The 23,971-nt window shown below is 43.9% G+C and overlaps 3 protein-coding genes across 11 annotated transcripts in view; 2 read left to right on the forward strand and 1 right to left on the reverse strand.

Annotated features, from left to right (window-relative positions):
- Positions 1 to 218: 218 nt before the first annotated feature.
- ccnt2a (cyclin T2a) lies at positions 219 to 9,209 on the forward strand. Of its 3 annotated transcripts, XM_037110753.1 has the most exons (10): positions 232 to 444; positions 1,164 to 1,245; positions 1,355 to 1,483; positions 1,784 to 1,844; positions 2,404 to 2,466; positions 3,287 to 3,332; positions 5,514 to 5,677; positions 5,762 to 5,832; positions 5,971 to 7,261; positions 7,419 to 9,209. In XM_037110753.1, exons 1-10 carry the CDS (start codon positions 287 to 289, stop codon positions 7,490 to 7,492), a joined length of 2,139 nt encoding a protein of 712 aa, XP_036966648.1. In that variant the 5' UTR covers positions 232 to 286; the 3' UTR covers positions 7,493 to 9,209. The 3 variants fall into 3 exon arrangements, 2 of the variants coding, with proteins under 2 accessions (XP_036966647.1, XP_036966648.1); XM_037110752.1 differs by lacking the exon at positions 7,419 to 9,209 and having other exon boundaries at positions 230 to 444; positions 5,971 to 7,406; XR_005077133.1 differs by lacking the exons at positions 5,762 to 5,832; positions 5,971 to 7,261; positions 7,419 to 9,209 and having other exon boundaries at positions 219 to 444; positions 3,287 to 3,723; positions 5,514 to 5,652.
- map3k19 (mitogen-activated protein kinase kinase kinase 19) lies at positions 8,105 to 21,868 on the reverse strand. 2 transcript variants are annotated; one of them, XM_037110749.1, is made up of 17 exons: positions 21,747 to 21,868; positions 20,974 to 21,143; positions 20,188 to 20,382; positions 19,724 to 19,884; positions 19,378 to 19,493; positions 18,255 to 18,418; positions 17,694 to 17,754; positions 16,707 to 16,794; positions 15,900 to 16,022; positions 14,944 to 15,098; positions 14,752 to 14,786; positions 12,568 to 14,667; positions 11,854 to 11,958; positions 11,422 to 11,660; positions 11,053 to 11,305; positions 10,756 to 10,964; positions 8,105 to 10,498 (listed from the first exon to the last, which is right to left on the reverse strand). In XM_037110749.1, the coding sequence occupies exons 2-17, from the start codon at positions 21,133 to 21,135 to the stop codon at positions 10,375 to 10,377; spliced, it is 4,290 nt and encodes a 1,429-aa protein (XP_036966644.1). In that variant the 5' UTR covers positions 21,136 to 21,143; positions 21,747 to 21,868; the 3' UTR covers positions 8,105 to 10,374. The 2 variants fall into 2 exon arrangements, with proteins under 2 accessions (XP_036966644.1, XP_036966642.1); XM_037110747.1 differs by having other exon boundaries at positions 16,707 to 16,797.
- A 1,261-nt stretch (positions 21,869 to 23,129) lies between these two features.
- The window catches only part of ramp1 (receptor activity modifying protein 1), a 62,677-nt gene continuing 61,835 nt past the window's right edge, over positions 23,130 to 23,971 (forward strand). For all 6 annotated transcript variants that reach the window (XR_005077134.1, XR_005077135.1, XM_037110757.1 and 3 more), the window contains exons 1-2: positions 23,130 to 23,405; positions 23,486 to 23,560. The gene's annotated coding sequence lies outside the window, so the exon portion shown is untranslated. The remainder of the gene's footprint in view (positions 23,406 to 23,485; positions 23,561 to 23,971) is intronic.

The following is a 23,971-nucleotide window of genomic DNA, read 5'->3' on the forward strand; positions in this document are numbered from 1 at the left end:
GTGGGTTAATAATCTGTGGGTTTAATGGACTCTTCATGTCCTTTGCTACGAATGGAGGTGACCCAAACTAAACGCAGCGTTGTTTAAAATGTGAATAACCGTATAAAAGCTGCTGAAATACAATAATATCTCCTCAAAATGAAACAGAATCACAGTGTTTACAAATGCGAATACTGTAAAAGTGCACCATGGTCTCGCCACCATCGAAGAAGAAGAAGAAGTGGTTTCCTGTGCGACACCGACGTCACGTCCGGTTTCTCGATGCCCAAGCGAACGTTGGAGAGCAATGGCGGCGTGCCGGGGATCTTCGTCGAAATGGTTTTTCACCCGGGACCAGCTCGAGAACACGCCGTCCCACCGATGTGGAGTAGAACCAGACCGGGAGCTCTCCTACCGGCAACAAGCGGCGAATCTGATCCAAGACATGGGTCAGAGACTCAACGTGTATCCTTTGTAAACAAACTTATCCCTCGACGGGACTGCAAGCAGACATGGCGCTAGCAGATCGAGCGGGCCCCTGTTAGCTTTAGCTTATTTAAACAGACTGCTGCGGTTAGAGAGGCCGTTTATGGACTATTTCGTGTTGTACGTTAAGTTTCTCTGCTTGCAGAAATATTGTTAATCTATACGACAATCGAAATGTGACATCTCAATATCCTAGTTTAATCTGTAGCCATGCGTTAATACAGCATGCTAACTAGCTAGCAGAGGGTTGACGTAAAAGGCCATTTGGCGTGTTTGCAGCTGTTGCTAGTCCACCTGTCCGCAGAAATATGTGTATTTACCTCTCGGTTCGACAGGGTTTAGTCTATTAATTAACGTTATGCCTCGTTGGAATACATACACTGATGCACAGAGTTGGTATTTGACATACTGCTGCTATTTTAATGCAACACGAGTAGCGCGAAATGATCGCGAAGCTAATGCAAGCCCCCTAATTAGCTTGCTTGCTTTAACTGTCACAGTGTCGTTGACTCACCTGTTTAGTTGTCTTTAGTTTGATTTTAATATGTTTTTTTTAAAATTACATTTGTTTCGGTACGTTGTCGGAATATCCCATGTCTTGCCTAGAAGTGAGGGCATGCAAGCTAACTGTCCCCGCTGCTGTAGGCAGCGTGGTTTACACAAAGTGAAACTAAAATCTACCTTGACTGGCCCTCCAGCTCCCAATTAACAATAAATACAGCCATTGTTTACATGCATAGATTTTATATGCACCACTCTTTCACCAAATTCCACAGGAATGTAAGTATTTCGTTTCATACTCACGGCATTGACCTGAAACACATGTATCTCAGTTTTGGTATAATGACACTGTTGGTATGTATTAAAATGTCTCCACACTTTTGCACAGATAATATCCCCAACCACTTTATTCCTGGCCGCTAAAGTGGAAGAACAACCCCGGAAACTCGAACATGTCATCAAGGTTGCACATGCTTGCCTGAACCCACAAGAACCGCCTCTAGACACAAAAAGCAATGTAAGTTCATGAAGCTTTCCATATTATGTGGTTGATTTAACCCCCCTGTCTGCATCTGACTTTCCAGTTTCTCAGTGGTCATGGTTTCCCTTTGTTTACCTGGCTGTGCCAAATTCCCTTGCCCTCTACAAAGGGCCTTATTTTAACTGCCCCGGCCTACTGTTACACCCAACAAGGCTTGCATTACCATTAAAATGAGCCTCTTTGTTTGGAGTTTTTGGCCTTTTGAAACAGTTGTTAGGGGGATAGATTAATAGACTCATTACAATTGTGTTGTAATGACTGTCTATCAAACTTCAGGCATACCTCCAGCAAGCTCAAGAGCTGGTGATACTTGAATCCATAGTGCTGCAGACCCTGGGTAAGTAGTGGTGACTGGAATGGATGATGAGATGAGATAGTTTTATTTATCATAATCATTTTCTTTGGATTATCTTTATCACTCAGGGAGTAATGCTACTGATCACTGTTGAATTTATTCATCACAGCCTGTTGAGTAAATTGTTTTATCAGCTGCTGTATGGGTATCTTGTCATTTCAATATATTTCGATAAATCATGTAAAGGTGACACGTCATTCCCTCATCGATAGTCCTGAAACATGTTATTGATATGGCGTTAGGAAATGTTATTTAATGTCACTGCACGGCAACATTTTGCTTTATGGCCGCCACATTCTGTGCCCACTTATTGATTGCCTTCTGTTACCCAAAGAAAAAGTGGTCAAAGCTGATTGGATTGCACTTCATTTGAAACGTACATATATGAATTGACCATCAAGCTCAGGTATTTCTATACAAACTAGATTCTGAATCGATAGCCTTAAAATTTAGCAATTGATCTGTTTGATTAATCAAGAAATGACCTGTCACCTCCCAACTGTGTCTGTGTTGAACTCACCTGTCATGTATTTTGTTCCAGGCTTTGAAATTACTATTGATCACCCACACACTGATGTGGTGAAATGTTCCCAGCTAGTGCGAGGTAGAGGCTTCCTTCTTTGCTCTTTGTGCCCTCTGCTCTTGTTTGTCCCACCTCAGATATGGGTGGGGAGGGGGGTCAAAACCTTGCTGATGTAATGGTTACGTGACCACACACACCTTGCTCTTTTGATGACCTTTTGAGTTCATTGTATGATAAAACACATAAAGAACAACATTTATCGACACTTATTTGGCCGAGTCCAAGTCTGAAACGTAATTATTTTACTTGCTATATCCTTCTGAAACTTAGAAACTGACACCCCCTTAAATATCAGTGGTTCTGTGTGCCATTTGCTTTGTGTATCCTGTATGATGGCAGAACCGGAACTCCATACCTATATCTGTTATTTGGGGGCTAGGGAAGGTTGCTCTTGTTGAAGTTACCAGAAAATTTAAGAGAATAAGTAATGACAGTGTTTCTGACAAACAGACTTTATTTGGGCATGCAGCCCAGGTATATTAATGGCTGCCCACTTACATTTGGCAACACAATTTAGCTTTTTTTGGCGTAAGTCCAAGAGAGACTCTGTCTGCGATTGATTAACTAGTCTGCCGTAGCTCCACTCCACCAATCCACTGACATTCATTAAAGCTCTGCAAAGAAACACAGTGTGGTAAATATGTATAAAAAATTCAATTTATCTTGCAGTGCAATTTAAACTAGGCACCAAATGTTGTTTTCAGTCTTGGCCCAGGCTTAATCAGTGCATTGAAAATCACATTCAGTTCCTGATCTAATGATAGTTAAATGCTTTGTCTTGCAGAAATGTAAATCATTTTTTTCTTCCCTGTTTTTCTCTTTTTCTGTCTCTCTCTTACAGCAAGCAAGGATCTGGCACAGACTTCCTATTTCATGGCTACCAACAGGTTGTTATCCTGCCCCTCCTTTGTTGCACTTTGACTGCACACCATAGCTTCCTGTAATGCAGGGTACCCTATCAGTGTCCAACGGGCCCTACTTGCGCTGGTGGTTGTTGGGATGCTTGCCTTCTCCCCTCAGCTTCCCTCCTTTGTTCAAAGGGAGCGGGACAGGGTGGCTTGTAGCGTTACCGGCCCCAGTCGCAGTGCGGTGTATTGTACAAGGGACCAAGTGTTGGCACAGATGGGTTGAATGCAAGATGTGAAGTGTAGTGGTGCGCTTGAAACCCACATGTTTGTTCGGTTGCGAAAAAGTGCATAAGTCTAAAAGACACTTTGGTAGCCTGAATAGCAGCTAAAGATTTCACAGATGTAAACATTTCTCGTAGAAGTGCTTCCGGTAAGTACCGCAAATACACTTTTACATTTATTTCTTTTTCATATCCATTTGTTAAAAATGCATTATCTCTTCAAATATTTCTCACCATATGCAATATTTGCTTGCCTTTACACATTTTCTCGCTCCTCTAAAACATTCTTTCATACATGTAGTTCACGTGATAGATGTAACAAGAATAATGACCCATTAAGGACCTCCAGAATATGTTCTGCCTACAATTTCAGTGTCTCTTATATACTTGGTGATTAGATTTTATTCTAAAGTGAGGAAAATATGACTTGTAGTTGGAAATCTGGGTCCTTAAAGGGTTTGTTTAGAGTAGGCCATGGTGGAAAGGACTTTTTAGAATGTAATTAGCTTTTTGTACAGCTACATGTACTTCAAATCGGTTGACACTGTCTGGATGCTGACTGTTTGTAGTCTTGCACTGAGTTGGCAGTAATTCAAGCTGCAGCAAAGGATTCTAGAGAATAGTGGTTGAGGAGTCTCATTCAGATAAAGGCAGCTTGGGTTCGTGGTCCAACCAAGACTCAGTGTTTTATGACCTTGGAATGAGACTCGGCAACTAACTCTCTTCTCCAGAACTGCTTGTTACACTTCTAAAGATGGAAACCCAATGACCGTTCTAGAAATAGCTCCATATGCTAACAAATGTACGTTTTTAATGTAGTCAAGAATAATTTTTCCTAATGTTTTAAATGATTTGGCATGTTGGTTGTTTACCGTCACTGTTAGCGTTGTTTAAGATCACTGTAATGTGATAAACCAGACTCCAGACATTGTACTTGTTTTAAATTTCAGCGATTAAAAAAAAAATATTATTATTATTATTATTATTATTATTATTGCTAGTTCTTTGTTATATACAACTTGATGCTGAGGCATGTTGTCAGGAAAGTCATGTTGGATTTACTCACTTAATCTTCATGCATTAGGATTACAATATTTTCCGGTCTTAATAGTAAATGTTTTTTGGGGGGGGACCAATTTACATGAGAAATAAATCCTGAAGTCATGATTTAGTATCAGTTTCTGTCTGTTTTCACTGTAAAACAAATATGTTGTACTGTCCAATTATGATGTAAACTCGCATATTCTACAGTTCCAATTTCAGTCTTACAAGACAATGTTATATTTCTGAAATGATGATTTTACCCCTGGATCACCATTCAGATTAGATTAGCTACGATTTTAGAAATAGTAAGGATCTGAGTATTGAGACAATGTTTACACTTCAAAAAAACACTAGATTTATACCTTTTAAACAGAGTCCCAAAAAAGAGAGGCAAGCACATAGAGATTTGTAGGGGAATCCGCCGGTCAGTTTGCTGTACAATGATGCAACTGTCACATGGGTGGCCCCATGTTTCAGTGTTTCACAATGGCAAGGCCACGCGTGGCCCCTTCCCCACTTCCCTCATTTTTGTTATTATGTCCCAACATTTAAACCAGCCATTAAGCCTAAATTATTGACTCTTACTTTCCATTACATCACAGAATCATGAAGTTAGTTCATGTGTGTTTTGAACTGTTTTTCAAATGAGCCGTTATGATCAGAGTTTGATGTTTCAACAGATAAAATCATCTCCTCCAACCAAAGCCTACAGTTGATTAAACCTGTCTGCTCCCTCTTGTGTTTCTTTTCTTTCTCTTTTCTCCACATGTGGAACCAATCGTGACGAACACCTGGCCTGGCACATGCTTGTACCTTCACATATGTGAAATATTCATTCTTTCTTGCACACACTGCACACACTCATCACTTACGCCTATCCTCACACACTGTACAGTCTACACCTCACTACCTTCTGCCTCCAGTACAAGCCCACGGTGATCGCCTGTGTTTGCATACACCTGGCATGTAAGTGGTCCAACTGGGAAATCCCAGTTTCCACTGACGGAAAACACTGGTGGGAGTACGTGGACAACTCTGTCACTCTCGAGCTGCTTGATGGTGAGATTGAATGATGTATTTTCCTTTTTCCATGATGAGTTACAGCGAATAAGTTGTTTGATGTCGATATTCTTGTGTTTGTAGAGTTGACCCATGAGTTTCTGCAAATTCTGGAGAAGACACCCAGCCGTTTAAAGAGGATACGAAACTGGCGGGTAGGATACGTTTCTGTTCTATTTCATGCCTTGGAAAGACATTGTTGACATAGTGTTGAACCACTGTCGAACCACTGTCGGCTTAACACAAAGTAAAATCAAGCTGTAAACAGGGTTACAAATCTCTCTACCCTTTAGGCAACACAAGCTGCCAAGAAGCCCAAGTCTGAGAGCTCTCAGTTGTCAGACAACTCCTTTCCTGGGCCTTCCATGCTCTCAGATGGTGATGCTTCGCTCCCAGGACTCTCCTCCAACCCAAGTTTTTCCAAAGGAGGCGCCTCCTTCACTGCATCCCTGTCTCTGGACAGCTTGACTGGCACATACAATCCAGGTAGCCACAGTGAGTGGCCCCAGGGCAACCAGAGCATAGCAGGGTACTCTTCCAGCTGTATAAAACAGGAACCCCTCAACATCTCCCTTCAAGAGCCCGCACTGTCTTTGCAAACCTCCACTTCCTCTTTGCTTCAGCATGCACCGGTATACAGGACTGAAAAAACAGTTGACTTCAGCCCTATCAAACAGGAACACAAAGGAGCTGGCGGGAGTTCGGTGGGCAAGCATCAGCCACCACCTCAGTCTGCCTACCTTCCACCCGCTCAGCCTCCTCCACCACAATCTACTTCAGCTCAGAAGCTGTCTCTGGACAAATACAGAGAGAAGCATGCAGAGCTGGCTGTCTCTGGTCAGAAACGTAGTCATGAACAACATGGAGGGGTAATGGACTATGATGTGAGGGGGGATATGTCGTCTTCCTCCTCTTCTAGCTATGCACCATCCTTTACGAGCCAAGTAGACCATAGAAAACATTTACAGCCCCACCAATCAACCCACGGTAGTGGTGGAGGCACCACTGCCTCCCCAATGAAAATGAAAGTCCCTTCCTCAACTTCAGGGCAAGATAGGCGCCATCATGGTGACAAACGGGACAAAGGCTCGCTCAAACTCCGCCTGGCTGTTCCTGGGTCTGGTGGAAGCTCCCAGCTGGATAAAAGTGGACAATCAAGCAAAGATGAGCTTAAAATGAAAATTAAAGTTTCCTCATCAGAGCGCCACAGCTCATCAGATGAAGGCATGGCAGCCAACAACAAGAGTAAACATTCCAGCCCTCTGGTGAGCAAGGACAAACAACATCGTGGAGCAGATCACAACCTCCATCGCCATCACAAGCACAGTCACCCTCATCCACACACACACAGTGGGAATGGGCGAGGAGGCCCTGAGGGCCCTGGAGGCCTACTACGTGGTCCTCCAGGACTGGTCAGCATGGAAGGGACTACACTTGCCCCTCCCGGATCCACCTCTTTGTCTTCATCCTCATCGCGCAAGAGAGTGCACGCCGAGGCCAGCCACAACCACCACCCTTCCTCTGCATTCTCCACTTCTTGCTCCAAAGTGAGCAAAATCTCCAAGGGTGGCACTGGTGCTGCAGGTACTACAGCTTTTTCTCTCCCCTTTCTCCCCCCTTGCTCCTCTCCTGTACTGCAGTGTGTCTCGTCTGGCTTGCAGATCTAAGGCTAACCTCCCCCTCCCCCCCTTCCTCCTCCTCCTTATTCTTGTTTCTCCTCCTCCCCTCCTGTCATACTCAGGTGGGCTGCGGACCTCTCAGCAGTACCCTCCTCCTAGTGAGTCGCCACATGAAGTGGGAGAGCAGAGACACTGAGTCCACCACTCTGCAGCCATGGCCAGCACATGGAAATGGCAGCAAACTACCCACAGACTCTGAAGACTATGCTCACCTCCCTGTTAAGTGCCCTAGGAAAATAACTCTTTATGTGATGATAAACCCTTTATTGAAAGGCAGAAAAAGTCTGCAAACAAAAGTATTGTTGGACATCTCGATTTCTGAGAGACAAGAATGATGAAAAAAAAAATGCTTCCTGACTGTCAGATCGCTGAGTTGTGTACTCAGTCCTGTCTTTCTGTTAGTGTGTTGAATTGCTGCTTGGTTCTCCTTCATCCTCAAATGAGTCTAGGAATGTGCAAAGATGTGTGTGTGTGTGTGTGTGTGTGTGTGTGTGTGTGTGTGTGGTTTCATCATGGGGTTGGAGTCCTTTACCTACATTTCAGATCTCCATATGGGAAACAAAAGTATTAGTAAGTACTATAAAAAGGCATGGAAGGTGCGCTTTTCTTCATTTTCCTCCTAATTTTTTTTTTAAGAGTAATTTAATTGAATCACATTTATGCGGTTGTATGGAGGAAGCCGATGGGCCAGCTGGAGATGAGTTCAAGCTATGTTTGCTGGCATTCCATTTAGTACTGTTTAGTACAGTTTTTTTTTTTTTTTTAGTGTAAAGTTTCATCTCCTCAATTACTTTCTTGTCTTGATTTCTTTTTATACTTAAGTACTGTGCGTACGATTTGCATGTTTCAATCATCAAAGGGATTTCAAAGGAGAACACGTACTTGCTGTTTACAGAAAGTGGAGATAAATGTACATACGTTTTTGTATGTTTAAAGAGAAAAAAAAAGCTATACCATGACTACTCAGGTTTGGAGCTGCTTGTAAGTATAACAAGATAACTATAATACCTATAAAAGACTTTTATTTTGTTGGTTGGGCATCATCGGGTGAATGATTGCAGCATTCCAGCGGTGTGTGCTTCTTACAGCCTTCCTACAGAGGGCGCCGTACTGTGCTTTCCCCATCACAGGAAACATCAGTTGATGCCCTCAGTAACACCGGCACATCCAACACCTACTTATCACATCAGAGCGATGCAATTTGTACCAAAAATTATTATTTTTTTGGACCTCTAAGTAGACCTTAAGCTGGATGCCAAAGGTTGTGCCTCAAAAAGAAAAAAAAACTGACAGACAATAGTAGTGTGCTCTTAAAGTTTACATAACCCTTTTTACTTTGAAGTGCATCAGACATAATATCATGACATGAAGCTGTAGCTCTTAGATGTCAGCCCATGAAGGGGGAACATGTAAGTATTACTGAATCAACCTTTAATCAGAAAAAAAAAAAAAATCTTTGGAATCGGTTTCCATTCGAGCTAGAGTTGTCAGAACAGTGAGCAATTGGCCATATGCAACATGACCTGCTGGGTAACGCAAGTATCTGCAATGTGGACGTTCCTCATAGGTTTTGTCACTGATGTCCTCATCCAGTTGGTTGACTTTACATTTGCAGCCATGTACCTGTCCGGACACGTCTTTACATTAGTTCTCTACATTAAACTCGATATTGTTCTCAAATGTTGACATGAGCGTCCCCTCTGTTTTTGATTGGGTTACTCATTCATGTGCAAATACACGACAAACCAGAGGCTGGATTGTTTTTACCCCGTTTCGGGCACCCAGAACAAAAGCAGTTGTGGACAAATGAGCCAAACCCACTCTTTGCATCCTTTTCCCCCCCATTTTCATTTCAGTATTACAAATAAACTTCAAAGTTGGCGCTACCCTTACACAGTATCAAAACCTTGGTTGTTGCTGTCATTTTATTATGCATGTATCCATGTTACTAGAGTCAAGGAGTAAAGAAACTTATAACAATGAAAAGTTTTTATAAGTTGCTTGTCCTATACAGTTTTACATTCTCATATGTCAATAATCCATCGGAGGAAGTATAAATTCACATGCTCGGCACTGAAAAATGACAAAACTGAATAGTTATGGAAATTAGTTTATAATTTAAGATGGAATATGCATTGGACACATTTAATCACAACCTAATATCAGCCAGTAAAGAAAGCTCTAATTACACTGTTAAAATGTAAAACTGAAGGGACAGTTAACCCCGGAATTAAAACGACACCTGCAGTGCTGTTTATCCATCTACGTTGTTTTGGTGTGAGCCGCATAGTTTTGGATATATCGGTCTTCTTTGGAATGTAAAGGAACTGCAATATGTGGAAATCTCATCAGCAAATTGTCTTTGTTAAACATCACTGCACAGAATGAAGCATGCATCTACTCGTGGATGAGTAGCTGATGTTACAGCAAAGCAGAGGATGGTGCTACAATGAGCACAGATATGTACGCTTCCCTCTGTGTGGTGATACAGAGAAAGTAATCTCTAGTTCCCGAAACCGATCTGTGGATTATCTTCTGGACCTTTTTTTTGGGGTACTTCGAGTACCACAAGCAGAGTGCCTGTTATTTCCACTAAAACTGAGAGAAGCCAGACTTCTCTACAGCCAATATCTCCAAAACCTGGCTACTTGGATCAAAACAATTTAGGTGGATTAATAGCACTAAATAGAAAAATGTGGTTTTCATTCTGGGGTGAACTGCCTCTTTAAGGCATATGATTGGCACATTTGTAAGATTGCTATAGAAAATACCCAAAGTCAATAACAAAAGTCTGGCATCTATTGCTTCACATTTTAAAGGTGCTATTGTTTTACCAAGTGAAATGTATAAAAGTGCTTCTCATGCAGAAGGGTCTGCTCCAAACACACTACTGATGCATCACCGGGAAAAGGCGGCGACGGCCCCTAAAGGGTCACAAAAGAATACTTTGTGTTCTGAGTCATCAATCTGAATGAAATTGTTTAATATCCCCGCGGACTTTAAAATATTCCATTCTTGTTATCGACACTCTGAGTGGCCACAGCAGTTTTTCTGTGTTGCCCAGGAGTTCATTCTGGTCTCATTTTGGGGGATGAATGAATGCTTCAGCAGCTGGTTTGCAGATGGCCGTAGTCTCTGGTCACTGGAGTTCAGAGAAAACACAAAAATCAAGGGAACTTTATTTCAAATCAACTGTATAAATACAAAAATATCCACTGAAGTATGTGTCAAGGTCATGTAAATATATTTTTTCTTTATAATTACATCCCTGATTCCAAAAAAGTGTGGACACTGTGGAATCAGGGTTGTAAATCAGTCAGGTGATTGTATGAAAGACCTTACATTTACTGTAACAACAGGTATGTTTGGGTTTGGACCCAGGAAGACAACAGGACTCACCTTGTCAAGCAGATATTTACAAAATCTTTGGCGTTATCTGAAAACCCATCTGGCAAAGAGGGCATCAACCCTCTCTGAGCGCCAATGTAGAACAAGGCAGCCATCTTGTCCATGTGTGCCAGTGGGGGTTTCCCTGTGGCCATCTCAAACACAGTGCAACCCACACTCCAAATATCTGACTTCCTGCCATATCCCGTCTCACTGATAACCTGAGGTGTGGAAAGAAAAATTCAAATTTAAAGTTCAGCCGACCAGTTAAACAGAATCCTCCTAGCCGAGAGGAAAACCTGAATCTACCTCCGGTGCCATCCAGTACGGTGTCCCGTGGACTGATTTGAGCAGATCTCCACTGTTGCTCGCTGTGTGGTTCAGACAGCTGAGACGACGGGCGCAGCCAAAGTCGATGAGCTTGATGACACCGGTGGGCATCAGCATGACGTTGTTTCCCTTCAAGTCACGATGAATCACCCTGTTCAGGTGCAGGAAGGCCACCCCTTCCAGGATCTGATGGGTGTATAGAGCCAGAACGGGCTCTGGCAGAGGACCAAACCTGAAGGCAGGAGAGCGGACCGCGTGTGTTAAAGACTCATAATGACTTGAGGTCAGGCTCAGTGCTTCAACAGATACTTCTGGGTAAGTTGTGAAGGTATCTCGGATCAACCTAACCTGTGAAGGATGCTAGCGATGGATCCTCCTGGGATGTACTCCATGAAGATGGAGACCACATGCTGATTAAGTGAGGTCCCCAGGAAGCCCACGATGTTGCTGTGTCTCAAAGTTTTAAGCAGCTCCACTTCCCCCTGCAGGCGACTGTACTCTCTCTTTGCAGCATCGGGGTCTGAGGCGTCCAGGCTCACCTGCTTCACAGCTATCAGCTGGCCCTGACTGGTCAGGCCACAGTGCACCTGGTGAGAAGGCAGCAGTGATTGTCAGGGTTAGTTAAACATCAATACCTGCTGCTGTGCCCATGATGTTTTGAGATGATAAATAGTGTCCTGATGGTCAACAGACCTACAGAGCAACACTCATAAAACTGGTGAGGATGCTATGTCATTTCCTGTTTTTTTCTTTTCTGAATATGTAAAGTAGCACACTTACTGTTCCGTAGGCTCCCCTACCGAGTACTTCCCCCTTTGTCCAGGTGATGGTGTCGTCGACAACCAACCCGGAGCCAAGCAGAGCAGCACTGTATGTTGAATTGACCTGCAGTAACAATGAATATCAGCAAAGTAAATGAGAAAGTGGGGTGACTTGGATTGCCAACCGGAAATCACTGATGGATTTGCAAAGCCTGTGAAGAAAAAAAAAAAAATGTCTTTGAAGCTTTGGGGGATCAGGATAATCTGGTTTCTCAGGGTGTTGAATTAGTTTATTGAAAATGTTCAGTTGATTCTTAAAAGATTAGTAGGCACATGAGAACGTCATAGCGTCTTAATATTTGTAAGTAACCGTGTGAAAGTGGTTTTGGGTTGAACCTTATATTTCACAGACATTTTCTTTACTCGCTTTTCTTGACTTGGAAGAACAGTTGTTTGTTTATTAATTGTGTAGGTGGCCAGTGTAGTCGGTAGAAACAAAAACAGTTCTTATATTAAAATGCTTGTCATGATTTCCGGTGAGAAATATTGCTGAATTGCTTTTCAAATGTGTTTTGAGCCCCACAAGCTGAATGTCGCAACTCTGCAACTCACGCCAAAGAATTATAGATGGATATCTAGCACTACAGGTGAAAGGAAAAATATGAATTTTTGATTTTGGAGTGAACTTAAACTAAGGATTAAAATTTAGATTAAGGTCATTAGAATAGTTTACCTCAGGGAATGCATTTCTTCCCAAAACAGGATCATCTTCCCTGTTTGACATCTCCTTGCTTGCTCCCAGCTTGTCAGGACACGGGCCAACCGATACATCCCTCTCGTCCAATGAGATCAGCTCCTCGGCCAGACACTGCAGGAGGTCGTCTGTAAGTGGCCCGTCTCCCACCTCGTCCAGAAACTTCTGGTAAACCGGTGACATGATGGTGTGGCTGCTGCTGTCGGACGAAGTCCAGGTGTTGATCTTCGGCTGTTGAGGACTTTGAGACGATACTGGCTCATGAACCGGTGGGTTTGATGACTCCTCATCACGAGAGGAAACTGCTGCTGCAATCAGTGTTTTGTCGTCTGATTTTAATGTTTCAGACCCGTATCTAGAAAGAGCCTCCTCTATGATAGATAACATTTGAGCTTGAGAATTATTATGACAAACATCTTTTGCCAACTCAGCCTCCGTGTGTCGATCCAGTTTCGGCACAACCTTCATTTTTTGTCGGTCTTTCCTTGGTAGGGGTGTGAGGTGAGGTTTCACCCTCGGGGATGCAGGTTTTGATTTGCTTTTAGCTGAGACGACCAGCCTCTCCCCTGGACCTCTCCTCTGTGCTTGTTTCAAAGGTCTGTGTTTGACTTTAGCAGACTGCACTTGTCTCTCCTTAACTTTGTCGCAAGAGCTTGAAACTCTGAGATTATCGTAGATAGGACCAGCAAACATCTCATAGATGGCTGGCCCTTCATCTCCACTCTGTATTTGCTGAAACATGTCTTTGTAGGTGACAAAGTCCACAGCAGATTTAGATCTTTGTGTCCCCGCTACAACAAGTCTCTTTATTTGTCGGATCACTGGTGGGTGCTGTTGAGATCTTATCAACTTGTCTGGAGTTGCTCTTTTGCTCTGAGCATGATCGATCACCTTCTTCCGTGGTGACTGAGTGCCGGTGTCGCAATGAGCACCTTTAACAGATTTAAGCTTTGATTTTACTTTTGTGACTGTCTCTCCGCTGATTATTAGCTCCGGGCTTTTCCTGGTTTTATCTTTAACTTGTGTGGAAAGTGAGGAGTTCCTCGGAATGCTTTTGGACTTTGAACGATTCACGATGCTGCGGTCTTTGTGCGTTAGTATGTTGAAGGACTGGTGGTTCGTTTGGATATTTGCTCTTAGTTCACAGTTAGTTCGGGTTCTTCTCTCCTTGCTCCGGAGAGGCTTCAGGGCTTTCAACATCCCCTTGTCTCTCTTGCGATCCATGTTGGACTGCAGAGCATTTACAGCTCTCTCCTCGGCAGTGTCAGTATCCAACTTTACATCCTCCCTACAAGGGATCGGCTTATCTACCTGGGTTCCTTCAGAACAGAGATCCTTCTTTGTTCTTTCTGGGCTGTTCAGGTTATTGCTGTAATTCCTGTCAGGGCATGTAATAGCATCACCCTGGTCAAACCTTGTCCCGTGGCTAATCCAGGTCTCAGGCTCTGCAGCATGGTCCACATTGTCCTTTTCCTCCTTAGACATTGATGTGATAGGTACGTCCGTGTTCACAGTTGAATTCACAGTGTCTCCTTGCTTGCCATCAGGCTCTTTTGTGTAACTCATATTGCTGGCTTTGCCTTCACAGTGACAGTTTAAAGCTTTTTCAGTGCCGAAACGATTAGTTGCATGATTGATAGGCTCTGGAATACGACTGATCCTTGGCTGAACATTAAAATCCTGCCTTCTCTTGCCAACCGAATCAGTCTCGGTGCAGCTTACATTGTCTGAATGCCGCAACAATTTGTCTCCGATGAACTTCAGATGGCTCCCGCCTGACGTTCTCTCATCTTCCTCCTCCTCATCCTCCAGATCGATGGAACTGTGGCTGCTGCTGCTGCTGGACCCGCTCTCCTCACTACCACCCTTAGTGCTCAGTGGGCCAGTACGTGGACTGCCCCAGGATAGTCTCTCTCTCCTCAGTCGGGTCCTGGAGCACAGGGGGCTCCGGCTGATGGGCTTCAGGGGAACGTGGTGCTTTAGTGCTGGCAGAGCGGCAATATCCCTCGGCCTGCTGTCGAGTGGTGCCAACAGCTTCGGCGTTCTGGGATGCAGAGTCGGCAAGGGACCCTGTGAGAGCTGCAGAGAATAAAGACATTGACAATTAATTTGGGAGTGATATAAGCTGATGTAAGGAGGTGTGTTTGTATGTTTGAAATGTACCTTTTGTTCATTTACATTGTCTTGAGAACCCAGTCCTGTTGAGAGGAAGGGAATATATATTAAAAATGACATACACAGAGACACAATGCTGTAAGAATTGCACAGAGTCTTAAAGATAAATAAGTCAAAGCTGCCACATTACTGATTATCTTGCTCAGAAGCTTGGACACTTGAGTTGGAACATTTACGTACGTGTCTGGATGTGCGCCCTGGCCTGGATCAGAGTGTTTGAAGACAGCAGTGGTTCCATGATGCTGGGGGCTGATTGGCTGAGCTGGCTGGACTTGGCCACAGACAGCAGGCCGGGGGAGGACGGGGATGCAGCAATCACACTTCTTGTTCTCTGCCTGTGAGGGACAATTCAAAATCACATTTCAGAAACTTCTGAAGGTTACCACAAATGTCTTGAGTCTTCTGAATTAAAGAAACTGGAATGATCAGAAAAGGAAAGGGCAGTAAGTAGATTTCCATTTGCTCCAAAGCAATACATGTATACAAATTAATTGTTTTTTTCACATTATAGGTCAAATATTAATAGCTCAATAAGCACTTTAGATTAATAATTACTTTTCACTGTTGACTTTATCACATGCTTCCAACCACCACAATTAAAGGGTGTAGGAGACGTGAGGGTTTAAAGTTTAACCAAACCCTAAACCGTTAAGCCTAAAATCTTCAGGTTCAGGTCGAGGGTATGTGCTTTACAATCACTCAGACGTCTTTGTTGACTTTTAATTTAACAAAAAATAGTTTAGAAGAGCCAGCGACTCAAGGTGGGCATCAGTGTTTAATTTCCACCACTCACATGAGGCTGACACTGTTTTGTTTTTTCTCAGCTCTGATCTCTGATGTTGATGTATCTGCTATCGTTTGGCCTTTCATACACTGGCAGTTTTTTTTCCTCCCCAACTTATGACCAAAAGAAAAAAACAAATGGCATAAATGACGTTCGTCGGGTGCAGACGTTCTGGAGGTATAAACACTCTGGGTCACATCGGATTCTGCTCTGAACTGGAGCCGTTCACCGATGGAAGCAGAGCTCTGATATTACTTTGAAAATTTTGGGATGAAAAAGCGGATTTTTCTTCACTCTGTAGTAGTTCGGCAGAGCTGACCTCAGTCGTTAGGGGAAAGGGGAAGGTTGTTACCTGTGTCTGGGGGGTACTGGGAGGCAGGAGGTCCTGGTACTCAGCAGACCAGACGATGGAGCAGGATCTGGTTGGCTCCAGCGCCGGCTGTTGTTGCTCAGGCTCGGCAAAAACAAACCTCCTCTGAAAACACAAACACAGTTTATTTAGCCTTGGACATGAAGCGAGTGATTATATTCCCATTAACAATATTACAATAAATGCTGATGAGTTTTATTGCCTCGCGTTGAAGTGAACATTAGGCCAAAATCCTCATTTCCTCCCATCTTGCTGTATTACTGGAAGCTGATGCTATGAAATTAGAGACCCGCTCAAAGACCTTTATTCTCCTCGGAGAGTTTGGACTTGATTCAGCGGTGAGAGCTCCACATAACAGACAATGGGCTGATTCAACCAAGCCCTCTCTCCCCCTGTCTCTGTGTTTCTAACCTGTTTGGGGAGAACAGGTTGTCCTCTGGACACAGTGACAGGTGCCTGCAGACAGAACAGGAGTGTAACCAGATAGGACACTCTTGTGCTGCCTGTGTAGAAGTAAGAGGCTGTTGTTGACTGGCCTGAGGAGAGTGTGTTGTTTATACGAGTGACTGTGTGTTGGGGGAGGATGGAGAGTTTACTGTACACACTCAAAATGTGTGTGGTTACGTATGAACAGATGTCGATGTTTTCATATGTAAATGCAATCAGCTCAGTGCCATCAGCTTGTAAATAATTGTGTCTCAATAGCAAGTATATGTTTATGTCTGTGTGTGTGTGTGTGTGTGTGTGTGCGCGTGTGTGTCACAGATTGTGAGGTTTCACTCGCCCCACCTGCTTCCCCTCCCTGCCTCCTGGTAGGCTTGCCTGATGTCTCTCAGTGTTTCCATGGCGTTTTGGAAACAGAGGGGAATTCCCTTATCTGCTGCAGACACACACACACACACGCACAGTTAGATCCACCAATTAGAAATCTATTGTATTTTCAGTGCTCACAGTTCTACAACAAATGTAAAACTCAGTTACATATTTGCATTTACAAAAACATTGTTCAGAAAAAAAAATTACACAATTTTAGAGAAATGCCACAAAACATAAATAGCAACAACCAAAACCTGACTTCACTTTGCATTTCCTTAATGATTTTGAAGCAGTTTGGAGAAGCTGCATCAGTGTCAGTTGTCAGGCAACAAATCTGATGTGTTTCTAGATGCCAAACCCACATCATAACACTAAAATGTGCTTACCTTTTTCTGAGCTCCTTAGTGTTCAACTCTGCTTCCATATCGAGACCACGTTTAAGGACTTAATCAGATACGTCCTCCCTCTGTTGACCTAATGATTATACCTATAATCTGTCTCTCGTCTCTGTATCCTCAACATATCCAGTCCTCACTGTGACTCTCTCCTCTCTGCCTCTCGGCCATGCTGTTGTGGCCGAGGTGCAGGCCGGTGGGCAGGTTTGTCATCTGAGAGGTCGTACTGTGTGTGAGGAGACCCCTCCCACCAAGCCACGCCTCCCTCAGTCTCCTCCCTTTACTAGGTGATTTTATCTGACGGCCTGTTTGGGAGCTGACCGGTATATTTTTGTCACTATAAAATACCAAAATTGGATAAATATTTTGACCTTCTTGAAGTAGTAGTAGACACCCATGTCCCCTTGTTGTGTTCTGCCCCAACCCCTTTTATCCTTTATGTCTAAAGATAGATATTTTTGTCCTTCTCTACTAAGCCCATAAAGGAAATAGAAAACTTCCATTTTCATACACTGACAGTTCACACCTTCATCACTAACACCAGTAAGTCTGCAGGAGTCCTTACCTTGGTCGAGGTCTTTATGGTGGTCAGATTTTGGAGGGTACCCTGGAGACTCCAGCACTTCCTGGAAAGAACAAAGACAAGCAATTAATTCATTATATGTCCCAGACTGCAGAGGTCCTGCAGCACAAATGTGAGGTCAGAAAGTTTATATTCTTGGGAGTTTCAACGCTACACACCACGCTACACTTCTGCAGCTTTTCCCCGTAAACCACCTGCTCTTCTCCTCCAGCTCACCAGCTGCCCTGCTCATCTGCTCCATAAACACCCATAATACGGCAGTATGGCAGCCAAGTGTCAGCTACCCGGAGCACCCCTCCTCCACACACACATGCACACACACTTATTTAAACAGCCAATTACTGCTTCCACATATTTGTCTTCTGGGTGCCGTCTTACTGCCACTCCTGCCTGAGAGCAGCCGTGCACACATGCTTACTGCCTTGTGAGTCTCACTCGCTAAAATCTTGCCAATTCAGTGAATCAGTTACTGAATACAGACGACTTCTGTTCCCAAAAGCTCTGAGGAGAGATGACAAAGGCCTTGACATCTGGATCGCTCACCCCCGTGCTGCTGTAGAGTAGAAAGCGATGCTGCTGGGTTGGTGTCTGCGTGGGGGAGGCAGCTGTGGACCGATCGGGACAGAGGCTCTCAAGGTCCAACTCTATGTCCGAATCTTCACACTCCGAGTCCAGATCCTGAGCTAGGAGGGACATGGGGGCAGCATCTGCACAAAATCAGAAATAATTATGACCCTGTGTGGCCTTTATTGACACATTTAAAAGGAAAAAACTCAACTTCCAGTTACAACCAAAGCAGGTCAAAACACTTTGAATTCCACGTGTGGGTCCCCACCCATGGACCCTGAGTCGTTTACACAAGGTGAGGAAGTGTTCTGAGGGTTCTTTTACCTTTCTGTTTGTTTTCATCTCTCTTTCCCCCCCACCCCCCACCCACCCACTGCGTCACCTTGTTCTGTGTCACCGTCCATGGTACAAACTCTGACTCTAGCTCTCTCGTGACGGGTGGCTCACATGCAGACAAACAAGCCTTTCTTACACCCTCCCACATAAGTGGCGGCTTTGAGCGCAATCGAGGAGGTTTTACTCTGAAAAACAGGATTATGAATGAGTGCGGTATGTTGTTGGTGTGTATGCATCTATGTGTGTGAAAGAGAAAAAAAAAGTGTGTGTGTGAATAGGAAGCTATGTATAACGGTGTAGACGTGTGCATGCTGTTTATTAAGAAGGCCTACGAAAGCATTATGTTTGTTCCCATCATACGTCCTTTATGATCTGTTTCCGGTCTTATTTTGTTGTTGGTCTGGAGAGAAAAACTTGACACAGAAGAGAAGCAGTGTGGCGCTGTGCATTGTGGGAAACGCTGGAGTTCAGGATCCTTTTCATCGTACAAAAAACCTTGGCTGACTTCATAATTCTAATCAGATTATAATTATTGTGAAAGAAACATCAGAATGTACAAACTACTGGATAATCCCGACTCTCCCAATGAGGAATCACATGAACCGTCTGAATTGAGATCAGAATTTTCCCACAACTTTAAAGCAGCATTAATAGATTTTCTGATTACATAGGGGCAGCGCAAGATGGACTTGATAAGGCGAACTTGCCGGCAAACAACTGCATCCTTCTATATTTAGCACAGGATTATCAGAGAGGTTTGCACCTGTGAGACTCAGGGCCTCAACCATCACGTGAATGATGTCGTCCTTCAGAGGGCTGCTGATGTTGGCGGCGTAGTGCAGCGCGGAACAGCCACTGTGGTCTCCTGCCTGCAGATCACTGATTGAAAAGGTTTAGAAAGAGAAAACTTAATTTCAAAATGTGTTTCCTTGACACATAAATCTTAACTTGGTGTGTTAATGGTTGCAAAATGTGTGCTTAAAAGTAGTTTCATTCAAGGAAGACTGACCAAATAGACAAGCTGGCGACTGCTGGAAGTGTGACTCTAAACTCTGAAGTGCTTGTCTGTACAGTATATCAGTGCGTGAGCATGTGTTTTTATTTCTTACGCCGAGAGTCCCAGCAGCTCCTTGACCACTTCCACAGGTCTGTACTCCCACGGCAGCGGCGTGGCCATGCCCTCAAACAGGTCGACGTCCCTGACAGCGAGCATCAGAGCTGTCACACCGTCGCTGTTCGGAACATCCACATCCACCCAGTCCGCCTGAGTCTGACGTGTACAGACAGACACAGACGGGATTAATACACAGCAAAATGGCACTTAGTTTGAAATTAAAAGCAGTACATAGTAAAGATGCATGCAGCCTCATGCTTTGGTTTGTGGTCTGTGACAGTCTTGTGTTCATGTGTCACCTCATAACCCTGTTAAATCATCAATTTAATATAAGGAGTAAGATTTATTTGATCCATTTCGAAGACACACCTTACACAAAAACAGACAGAATTCCCGGATGTGTTTTTTGTAACAGCTCACCGGGGGAATCATCTACCGCCTCGTGTGTGGGAGTCTTACCAGCAGGTTCCTCAGGGAGCGCACGTCTCCCTGCCAGGCAGCCTGCAGCAGCCGAGCCTGGGGAGGCAGATGAGGCCTCCACATCCACCCCAACACTTTTCCGCGGAGCATGGGAGGACTCGCGTGGAGCGCCGTCTGCCGGCTGCAGTCACACAGGGTCACATCAGCACCGGCCCTCAGGAGCCGCTCTGCCACCTGTTAGCAACACCAGCAGGTACACATGAAGTGAAACAAGAAGGACATGTAGGAGACTTTTACTGGTAGATTACAAGAAGAAAAATCAGGCTATTTAAGTGTTTAAACTCTGTCCTTTTGATTTAAGTGTTTAAGTTGTTGTTTCTAAATATCATCAGTTATGTACTGTGACTTAATTCCACTTCACAGGGGACCATGAGGGGAGTGTCTCTCCTTTGTTCCCGGTAAGTCATCTGCTTGTTTTGAATGCAGCACCTCCCCGAGAGGCTGCAGAGGAGTTACGTCAGGAGCGAGATCCGAGTCACACAAATCCCACATGCACATTAGCACATGTTGTTGTTATTGACAGGAACTGTGCAACCTGCCAGTGCCGGAAAGCTGACCTCACCTGTAGGAAGTTTCCACTGAACAATGGTCTGGTGAAAGGTCTGTTTGGCTAGGCGACCGAAACCAAAGCATGATCACGATACAATGGACATCAAACTCTCTCGCTCACGCACACATACATCTGAACAGTTGGGATGCTGTGTGTTCCTGAGCCCATTTTATGCAGCATCCCAAGTTTTTTTTGGAAATCTCGGTCGCACATACCTCAGCCCTGCCTCTACGACAGGCAGTGATGAGCGGAGTGGATCCCTGCTCCTCCTCATCTTCAGTGTCCAAGACCTCCACCTCTTCTTCACTTCCCTCCACCTCTCCCTGCTCTCTTTTCAGCATCACATCAACACTCCTTTTCTTCTCACTTCTCTCCATGATTAAATCTGTGTGAAGTGCAGAGACACAGAAGGGAAGAGTCTGTGCAGGAGGTCAGACAATACTTGAGTTTTGCAGGAAAAAAAAGGCAAATAAGTGATCGTAAACACAGCACCTGCCGCTCAGCCGGGCGTCTGAGTTAAGTCTGTGTGTTTGTGTGATCATGACCGGGATGTTTGCCCCGTGATGTTAGTCTCTAATGATCCACTGGTCCCCGGAGAGCACGGGCGAACTAATCTCACACATTATTACCTAATCAGAGTAATATACATCATCATCCATTAATGAGCTTCTCCTTCATTGACCAATGAGTGGGCGTAGCCGTGTGTGTGTGTGTGTGTGTGTGTGTGTGCATGCAATAGACACAACTCTAGCAGGGCTGGACTCACTCCAGCTTAATGTTTGACAACACTAACAGAGCAACAGTCAAGATGGCCGAAGTGTTTTAATGCTTCAGCTTGTAAAAAGTTATTAGAATGACGCACAGTTTAGAAAATATGAAGCAACTTTTTGGACATTAAATATATTTATTAGTTTTGCTTCCACCTGCTTTAAGCTAAAACACACATAAATGAAATACAATGTTTATGATGAGCTTTTTCTTTACTCACTGTACTGATGTCATGTCCTCACAGTCCCTGGTGAATTATTGCAGCTTTATGTTTCCCTCTGTCGACATCTGAAAAGCGAAGCCTTTGGTCCTTTTCAGCAGACTCTCCACTCTAGTGTTTCCTCTCCTTTCTTCTTCTTCTTCTCCCCCCCCCCCCCCGCACGCCTCCTGCTGTTGGTTTACACTTGGTCGCCTTGGAGACGGTCAGACAGGCGGGTGGCGAGCAAAGGGTTTAAATGCCAGGAGGCTGTTTGTTGCCTGACGTGCTGAGAGAGAGAGCCAGACCTGGAATATCAAAGTTGTGCCAATATGTTTTTGGAGTATCACCAAGTCAAGTGTGGAGGGAACTTAAAAGACATGCTGGCTGGCTTGCAGTCGTATTTGAACTTGCAGCAAAAAAAAAAAAAAAGATTTTTGAAAGGAACAAACGGCCTTTTCATGCCAAATTTTCATCTCTTTTGTCCTCTCCTGCCTCACAGTTTCACATGTGAACTGAATATTTTCACAAAAAAACAAAACATTTAAATAGTGGAAAGAATTCAGTGTCACACGTGATCTGGACATTTTCACATGTGGATTCAAATCTCCACCAAAAGATGGCAGAACAGTCATGTTAACGTTGCATCTTCACACGTGAATTCAACTTTTTCACAGATTTTCAGAGGGGATCAGCCTTTTTTTCCACAAACAAATGTAAATGTCCACATGTGCACATCTGTTTATACGTGACTGATATTTCCTCACTTGTGGATCGGAATTTAAACATGTTTGAAATTGCTTTTGCCAGCAAAAGACCTGCAATCAATATAATGCATGAGGATCATTTATGTCATTAATGATGAACACCAAAATCATCACTTGAATTAAACAATTGAAAACTATAATATTCACATTTAAGAGTATCATCGACTGTTTCCTGTAGTGGACAGTTTAAGTATGTTAACACAAGTGCAACTGAAAGTACAATTTTGAGGTACTTGTCTGATGTATTTCCATTTTCAGCTACTTTTTTACTTCCACTCCACTACATTTCAGAGGGAAACTCCATTTTACAATTAAGACAATTAGATTCCGATAATACATTTTTTTTAATATTATGTATTTTTGTCACAATAAATATGTCCTGACACTATGTTCTGTCTTTTAGTGAGTGTGCTGGACATGTCTTGGTCTTGTTTGTGTCCTCTCTCTCTCTCTTCCTCTCTCTCTCTCTCTCTCTTCCTCTCTCTCTCTCTTCCTCTCTCTCTCTCTCTCTCTCTCTCTCTCTCTCTCTCTCTCTCTCTCTCTCTCTCTGCACACCTGCTCATCATCAGTAATCAGCACACCTGCCTGCAATCAAACCATCACTGCCTCACAACAAGAGCCCTGCGCCGACAGTCTGAGCTGCATCATTGTGCTGTTCATGGTGTGTCAAGTGTGCCACACTTCTAGCAAAGCTTAGCTGTTGCTCAGGTCGCCTCGCCTGCCAGTTTTTCCCCCTCACACCTGTCCACACACTCTCTCTCTTCAGGATCCCCTGCATACCTGCCTTTCCTTTCTCACCAGCTTGGTAAACCAGCCAGCTCACATCACTGGGATTCCCACAGCAACATGTTGGATTTCCCTCCACTTCAGCTCAAACGCCAACCACCACCTCACCAAAACATGTCTGAGTTAACAGGTTTGAATGCTTCTTGCATCATTTTATATTAAATGCCAACAACTGATGTGATATTTATTCTTTCTCCCACTTTCTTCCAGCTGGATGAGATCACTGAGCAGCTCTTCAGGCACGATGCAACTTCAAGAGTTATTCCTTGTAATGAGCTCTTAAAGGTGCAGTATGTCAAATTATCAGCATAATGTGAAGAAATAGCAGTTTTGACATTATGATGTTTTTGTATTGTGTTGCAAAGATATGTACTGATGCTGGCCTCTAGCCCCAAACCCCTCAAGTGGTGTAAAGGTGTAAACAACAACAATCTCAACCCTGATGGTAGATTCTGATCTTTCTTTACTTCTTTGCAACTTTTATATCCTCTCGATGACCTTCCTCTCTGCTGAGTCCTTCTCCCCGTCCTCCTCCCAACCTGCCAAACGTTCTGTCTCCTTCCTCTACGTCAGAGCTAACCAAGCGTTTTCTCTTCATCACAATGCTTCATTTCCTTTTTTGATACTTTTCTGTTCACGCTCCTATCGTTCTTTTCATCTCGAAGGGAGGTGATTTAATCATTCAGTTTAATCCCC

Source organism: Acanthopagrus latus, chromosome 9 (genome assembly GCF_904848185.1).
Source record: "Acanthopagrus latus isolate v.2019 chromosome 9, fAcaLat1.1, whole genome shotgun sequence".
Lineage (NCBI taxonomy): Eukaryota > Metazoa > Chordata > Actinopteri > Spariformes > Sparidae > Acanthopagrus > Acanthopagrus latus.

Excerpts from the sequence above, each read along its gene's own strand:
- ccnt2a (XM_037110752.1), top strand. The coding sequence starts at position 287 with ATGGCGGCGTGCCGGGGATCTTCGTCGAAATGGTTTTTCACCCGGGAC. Across the intron at positions 1,246-1,354 it reads TCACCAAATTCCACAGGAAT|ATAATATCCCCAACCACTTT; the intron begins GTAAGTATTTCG and ends ACTTTTGCACAG. Across the intron at positions 1,484-1,783 it reads CTCTAGACACAAAAAGCAAT|GCATACCTCCAGCAAGCTCA; the intron begins GTAAGTTCATGA and ends ATCAAACTTCAG.
- map3k19 (XM_037110747.1), bottom strand. The coding sequence starts at position 21,135 with ATGGAGAGAAGTGAGAAGAAAAGGAGTGTTGATGTGATGCTGAAAAGA. Across the intron at positions 20,383-20,973 it reads GTCGTAGAGGCAGGGCTGAG|GTGGCAGAGCGGCTCCTGAG; the intron begins GTATGTGCGACC and ends TGTTGCTAACAG. Across the intron at positions 15,099-15,899 it reads CCAGTACCCCCCAGACACAG|GCAGAGAACAAGAAGTGTGA; the intron begins GTAACAACCTTC and ends TGTCCCTCACAG.